This window comes from Seriola lalandi, unplaced genomic scaffold (genome assembly GCF_002814215.2).
Source record: "Seriola lalandi dorsalis isolate HSWRI2012SDOR001 ecotype SW California unplaced genomic scaffold, Sedor1 jcf7180002054875, whole genome shotgun sequence".
NCBI classification, from domain to species: domain Eukaryota; kingdom Metazoa; phylum Chordata; class Actinopteri; order Carangiformes; family Carangidae; genus Seriola; species Seriola lalandi.
Window position 1 is genome coordinate 181,950 of NW_019525428.1, and position 7,583 is coordinate 189,532.

Consider the following 7,583-nt stretch of genomic DNA (forward strand, 5'->3'; position numbering starts at 1 on the left):
TATCAGATTAAAGCTGCAACAATCAATATTTTTATATTAACAATGAATGAAATGACAGTGCAGTGTGACAAGGTGTCGCCCACATTGACAAACCCACAGGGAGCACAACTTTACAGTTTGGTTGAAATTCATCATCTCATCAACGCTGTTTCCAACAACAGCCAATTATTTGTAGAGAAGAAGCTCTTATAAACTGTACATCACAAACCCAGACAGACAAAGTTAGCGTCTTGCTAGTGAACGTAGTAAAGCATTTAACAACTACAGAGCAAAGTAGAAGCAGAGTGAATATTGGATGCATTAGCACAAATGCTAATGCTAACGCAAATGCTCCATTTCTGCTGAATGTGTAAATAGCTAACTGCTAGCAAAGTCAATGAACACACCTTCACAAAGGTGATAATATGTTGTTTCACTGCTTGTTGAATATCAATTATTGCAGCTTTAAAATTAATTCTACATATATTTCCTCAATCTTCTTCCAAACGTCATACAAATGTAATTTTCTATCTACTTGTGTCTGATGTGTTAAAAGTTAAAAGCAAAAACAAATCTGTCTAAACTTAAAGTAAAAGCATTAATAACTTAGAAACACAAACGCATACAAAAGCTTTTAGTTGTAATTTTAGCATTGACAGGAAATGTAGGTTGTTACTTCCACCACTGCCAACAGCAGTTTTCTCTGAGCTCTAACTACATACTAAGAGAAAAAAAAAACACATTTCCATTTGACATTACAGTGTTTTTCTGTCTGAGTTGCTGAATTTCTATTTATTCTTTTGAGGCCGTCAAACCAGAAAAGACTTGAATAATTCACCAGTTTTTCTTTTTCCAGTGACACCGTACCCAACTCCAATGGCATTTCTGTTCAGTCAACAACTTTGAACCTTTTCCATATTTTCTTCTCCTCCTTTAAAGCCCTCACTCGCATCTCTAGCTGTTTTTATAGTCAGAGTTTCCACATAGGTGTGGAAGCTGAACAGTTCTCCTTTTATTTGCAATCTGCTGCTGGAAAAGTCCCGAGGATACAAACTCCCGTATGGAGAAGGACATCACTGTGTTTCCTCTGCTGTGTAGAAGAAGTTGCCACATTGCTCTCACTGTTAAACTGTTACTTCAGAAGATACAGTAGATGGATAGTTTGTATGTGAACAGTCTCAGAGTTGTTGAAGTCTTAATTCTGTGTTACAGACTGAAAGCTCTGGTGTCAACAGGAGGTCGGAGTGTGCAAGCAGCATGTGACTGGTAAGTTTAAATAACAAATGTGTGTATACAGTACATTCACATATACACAACACAGGCCCCAGGAAAAAGTGTGTTATACTGCCCTCTGCTGTAGAAGGGTTGTAAAAGTCTGTCTGTAAAAGTCGCAGGTTGTATATCCCTTCAGCCTGAAGCAGCTTTTAGTTTCTCTGCTCCTCACCTGTGGGACAAACTTCCTGAACACCTGAGATCTGATGAAACTGTCAGCTCATTTAAATCAGGCCTTAAAAAAAGGCTGCAGCTTATAAGAAATAAATCACATATATAACATCTTTTTAATGTTGTGCATATTATTATTGTTAATGTCTTTTATTTATTTAAAATGTTGCTCTTAGTTTTCTGCCTCATCTTATGTATTTATGTCATCTTAACGTTCTATTTTTGATATATTTCCATGCCTCCGGAAAGCACTGAATGCTATAATCATACACCTGAATGCAAACTCAATAGCAATACGTTACATAATAACAAAATTAATAATAATAATAATTTTCTTAATTTAATTGTTTCTTCAATTAATCAATTAAGTCCCATTTAGGTTGGAAACGTCCTTTGTAAGGGAGACCTGCCCAAGATGTAAAAAGTTACAGACAATACAGAAAATGATGAAGCAACACTAAGAGCAGATAATAATACTCAATAAACTAAGATTTAAAAGAGATACAATTAAGGATGGAGTAATTAACCAGTGAACTTACAGTCTACAGACTATTCCAGGTGTTTGGAGCAGAAAACATGAAGGTCTGAACATTAGACCCAGACATTGAATATATGTCTCATGATTTTAGATCACAACTGCAAGATGAAGTATATGAAATAAAACAAAGGTTTACATGTTCTCCTTGTTCCTGTGTGTGTTTTCTCCGACTTCCTCCCACAGTCCAAAGACACACAGGCAGATTAACTGGAGAATCAAAACTAACCATAGGTTTGAACGTGTCTGTAAAACTTACTGGGACAATACAGGATTCTTCTTCTTCTAATGTAAACATAAATGGCCATCTGTCTCTGTGTCCGCCCTGTAATTTGCTTTATAAATAAAAATGTTCCATTGACATAGTGGATGGAGACCAACCTACCTTCAGTTTCCCATTGTGTCAAGCCAAATAACATTTTATGGATATTTCCAAGAGATATCAACTCTGTTGTCTTCCCCTGAGTGGTAACAGTGTGCACGGTGTCTGCAGAAATCAAATCAGTCAGTCAAACTCAATTTAGTTTTATCTACATTCACCACAGGTTTGAGAAGACTGAGCCCAGACTATAAAATATTTAAGGGAGACTCTAGTTTATGAAGTGAATATGAGAGAGAGGATCCACTGCAATAGCAATGAGCACCAGTTCATGCACATTAACACCTAAATATATTTAAAGACAAAATGAAAGTGGGCTAAACACAGAACCTTGGGGTGCCCCATTAAGTACAGAAAGACGTGTTGAAAATAAAGCCTGTTTTTGCCCATTAAACCATGTGCATGTATTTAATTATTCTATAGCAAATAAGATCTTATGAAATCTTGAATTGTCATTGCTGCAGGGAGAGAACAATGTTAGCAGCAAACAGGCAGACAAGGCGGAAAGTTTTGTGTCCCAGAATATCAGTTCAAGACAGAAGATGTTCCAATTATAAAGGAGCTGAAGGGCTGAAATGTGCCGGCCGCTGTGAACCGGTCGTAAGGCTGAAATCATTTGCATTCGGGACTGTGCAATTCTGCCCGGTTCATCTTTTGAGGTTTTATTTGTGCCACAGGGGTAAAGCTGAGCATTAAATATTAAAAGAGAACAAAGGCATCGTGTCCTGCTCTTTTCCTTGACTCCATTCACTTCCGTCTCTCTCGCAGGCTGTTTTCCCACGTGGACGACCCGTTCCTGGACGACCCTCTGCCCAGGGAGTTCGTCCTCTACCTGCGACCCAGTGGACCGCTACAGAACCAGCTCTCCCACTTCTGGCAGCAGAGCCGGGTCACTTGTGGCAAAAACAAAGCCCACAACATTTTCCCTCATATCACTCTCTGCCAGTTCTTCATGGTGAGCTGAATGCATCAACTGAACTTTGATGAAGGCCGATGGTTAAAGGTCGTTAAAGGTTTTAAGGTCGTGACCCAGACGGAGTAAATATCAGCTGGATTCTGTTTGCGTGATTCTCGTCTTTGTCCTCGCCTCTTTCTGACATGAACCTCAGCATGATGATGTGATGGCATTTTGACAGAGCTATAGTCACGACGGCAGTCTCACCAGGTTGGACCTCGTGACAGTTTTCTAAATGTTGTAACACGACTCAGGTCTGAATTCAGAGCCAGAAAAACTCATTTGTGCTAAGAAAAGAAATCACAAGGTTGTGTGACCACATTAGTGATCCTCTCTATATCTAAAATTTTCATTTGTACCAGTTTTATCCTGCAACACACTTCACATGCAGCACGTAAGTAAATAGGAATAACTGTAGAGCGCCAACTTAAAGGGGCCTGCGGACCTTTCTTATAAGCAAACACAGTTTTGTTTACATTCAGTGTTACTCACCAAAACATGATGTGTGTATCTCTCCTGCATGTTTACATCCAGGTTATTTACAATACACTTCTGCCGGTGCATTTCTACATTCCTTTGCACAATATCTCCATCAACTGTAAACTGATGGAACAAGGTGAGACTGGTGGCAGGAACGTGTAACGCAGCTCTCACATGTTCGTCTCTCGTCTCATGTACAAACAAAACAAAAACCCACTCTTAAAAACAGCCTCTAGTGGTCACACTGGGAACCTCTAAGATGTTTTGCTCTGTCAAACATTCAAAACTGGCAGCAGAAATCTCTACAGCAGCCTTTCTCAAAGAGCGACCCCTGGTGGGCCGCGAGCACATATGTCAAAATATCATGTTTTAAATTGACAACACGTTTACACTTTAGATTTAAGTCAGAAATTATCGGGGAGGGGAGACGCTTCGGTGACTCACCTGGTAGAGCGCGGTCAATGCCACTTCCCTGTCTCTCTCACTGTTACTATAATATAACAGAAGGCACAAAAAAAGACAGAAAAAATTACATAAAAAAGAAATTTGAAAGGAAATGTGGATGAAGCTAACAGTTAGCCTGCCCTGGGATTGTGCTAAATTTTACCAGTTATCAGCTATTAACTATCAAACGGAAAACGGACATAATCATGGACTCATCAAAACAAATGAGACCTCCAATACACAACAGTGTTAAGTGTCAAATCTTACCGGTAACGTCACCACGACTGAGACTCGTAGTGTGTTTGATGTGTGTGCGTGTTCATGTGTCTGATCATTTTGGAGCTAACACAAAAAGCACCACTTGTGCAGTGTGTGAGGCACAGGAGTTGCCGATGATTGAAACGCTGCCTCAGGTTGGGGCGACCTGATGACAGAGTGGTGAGGGCGCAAAACACATGGCCGCAGACCAGACTCTGTGCTGCATGCCATTCCCCGACTCTCCATCCCCACACTCCACATCTAATTGTTGTTTCCAATAAATGAAAATGCTCCAAAAAAAAAACTCAGGTGTCCCGGGTGTGATGTTTCCTCCCAAGCTCGCCACGATACAACCGAAGAGTGTCCCTGTTGGTAGTGGGGATGTTAGGTGGTCTGTGAGTTTTATGTCAGTGGTTAAAAAACATCACTTTAACAGATAAATGAAAACAGCAATGTTGCATATTCCATGTCTTATGATGGTTTCTGTCTTTTTCCGTCCACACAGTGTGCAGACCACAAAGTAGAAGCTCTCTGCGAGGCCCTCCAGGCCACCGTACAGCAGTGGCGGGGTCGCTTTCCCAGCCCGCTGCCCCTGGAGCTCTACACATCCTCCAACTTCATCGGCCTCTTTGTGGAGGAGCAGGTGGCCGACGTCCTCAAGCAGTTTGCAGCCGACTTTGCCACAGAGGCTGCGAGGAAGGCAGGTAGGAACCACGTACCCACAATGCCCTGGGTTTGTAGCACTGAGCTGCACATCTCCTCTTCTTCACTGTCTTTCTTCATCACTATGTTGTGGAGTGTTTACAGCGTGTTAGCATCAGTTCACCACACTCACTGTGTGACGTGTGGTGACCAGGTTTCCTGCTGTGGACGGTCGTCGTGTCGGGTTATTGAAGCGCTCGCTCCGTCTGTCACTGTGACTGTTTTTAAATCACAGGAGAAAATGAGACTGGCTGCCAAACGCTACTTCAGGCCACTAAGTGCCAAATCAGATTAGAGGCTGTGGTGTTAGCGCTAATGCTCCGTCACATTTCTGCTTCACGGTAAAGATACAGATCTGAGCGTGTCATCAAAATAGCATTTGGAAACGTTGAGGGTTGTAACTCCACTGCAACTTCTTACATCTTTCATGAGGTGCATTTTCTAGACTTTCTCTCAGAGTAAACTCTTTATTAGTGAACACAGAGTGATCTCAGCTGCGTGGTTACCCAGGCGCCGCCGCCTTCATCTCCTCCGAGAAGAATAAAAAGAACAGAATATGATTTTAGATGGCAGGTTTAAGCCTTTTCACATGTCAAGATTTTGTCCATATATCTCCATCGAGGAGAAAAAACACCCACTGCTACAGACTAACAGGTACAAGTCTTTTATTTGACACAAGCTTGGGAGCTGAGGCGAGGGGGGAAAGACATCCAGGTTTGCCCTTGGTTGTGGGGCTCAAGCGTGACTGGCGTGGAGGCGTGCAGACAGACAGGCTACAAACCTTTCACATAAGGCGTGGCACATCACAAACCCTCAATTAGCACAGCGATCCAGCGGGGAATGACCCGGGAGGTTTCCTGCCGATTTAAGCCGTACACATCCTCCAACTGAGAATTACATAACATTGTCTGTGGAAAAAATGAATGGGACTGTCAGGGGCTCCCAAAATAGCTCCTCCCACTTTGTAATGCCATTGGCGAGGACTTCTACGAAATTATAGTAAACCCATCAATCATGTTTTTATTTGGCAACCAGCCATGACCAGATCCTGACTGGGCAGGACACAGTGGCATTTTTACAATACAGACAAAGTGCAGTGATTATTGGGAAGGTTCATCTATGGTAAATTATTTTAACATGAAAATAAAGATACAATGAGATTATGAGCAATTCGATCCAACAATATGCAGTGTGTCACTTTTTATGATGTAGTTGATCTCACTGAGCACTGATGAAAATGGGTTTTAACGGCAGAAACCGATGATCTTCTTCATCATGCAGAGGTCCATGTGGAGCCTCACAAGAAGCAGCTCCACGTCACTCTGGCCTACAACTTCCCCACCGATCACCTCCCATCGCTGGAGAAACTGGCCAAGGGCATCGAAGTCAAGCTGGGCTGTGATTGGCTGGCTGTCTTGTTCTCCCGGGACATCCGTTTTGCTAACCATGAGGTAGCTTTTATTCAAACTAACGAGATCACAGATATCGATTTGTTATGAATGTCAGTAACTCTGCGTGTCACGTGTGCAGACCCTGCGGGTGATGTATCCCTACATGCCTCAGAATGAGGACGAGCTGGAGCTGGTTCCCGGGGATTTTGTCTTCATGTCTCCGGTGGAGCAGAGTAGCACCAGTGAGGGCTGGGTGTACGGGACCTCGCTCGCATCCGGGCTGTCCGGCCTGCTGCCTGAGAACTACGTCAGCCTGGCCGATGAGTCTGACACCTGGGTCTTCCATGGGTGAGCAGAGAAGCCCACTCTTTTTTTACCCAGATGAAATGTAGTTTGAACACTCTTGTTCCCAGAGGGTGAGTCCTAATAATTTTGGTGACTCCTTAACCTTTAATAAAGTAACCACGACTTCAAAATGTTCTCAAGAAATATCAAAATGTATTTCTATGTCACCTGCTGATCAGATTCAGGCTCCACCCTCTTGATTTTGACGTATCTTTTTATAATCAATCAACAAACAAACATGTACATGTCGTCCTCTGTCACACGTTGTTCGTAATATAATAAATCAGTAAAAGGAAACCTTTTTCCTATCAAATGAAAAGCCGATGTTTAGACAATTTAAAATGATACATGTTAATATAAAAGCTCCATGTGTTTTATTTGAAGTGTTGATCCATAAGAAGATTTATTAGTGGTTTTAAGAACCAAAAACCATCTCAGTGTAGTTTTACATCTCCTCTCTCAGGCTTCTCTCTGCAGCTCTAGTTACAACAGGTCGGTGAGCCAATCAGAAGAGAGGAAGCTCTGAGTCTCTTTTCTGATTGGCTGACTGTTTTCTGAGTGATCCAATAAAAATATAGCAGATTTCAGGTAAAAACACTCCAAATCCTGCAAGGTCTGGATGGTGGGTCCAGGTGGGCGGGGCTTGGTGACTGCTTTGTTGTGACATCACAA

The 7,583-nt window shown here is 42.1% G+C and overlaps 1 protein-coding gene across 4 annotated transcripts in view; it reads left to right on the forward strand.

Moving 5' to 3' along the window:
- ubash3bb (ubiquitin associated and SH3 domain containing Bb) overlaps positions 1-7,583 on the forward strand; it is a 51,174-nt gene that overhangs the window by 32,922 nt on the left and 10,669 nt on the right. For 2 of the 4 annotated variants that reach the window (XM_023428449.2, XM_023428450.2), the window contains exons 2-6: positions 1,192-1,245; positions 3,105-3,291; positions 4,979-5,177; positions 6,430-6,626; positions 6,706-6,914. In XM_023428449.2, coding sequence (XP_023284217.1) covers positions 1,192-1,245; positions 3,105-3,291; positions 4,979-5,177; positions 6,430-6,626; positions 6,706-6,914 — 846 coding nt within the window. The remainder of the gene's footprint in view (positions 1-1,191; positions 1,246-3,104; positions 3,292-4,978; positions 5,178-6,429; positions 6,627-6,705; positions 6,915-7,583) is intronic. The other 2 variants (XM_023428451.2, XM_023428452.2) reach the window with 1 other exon arrangement.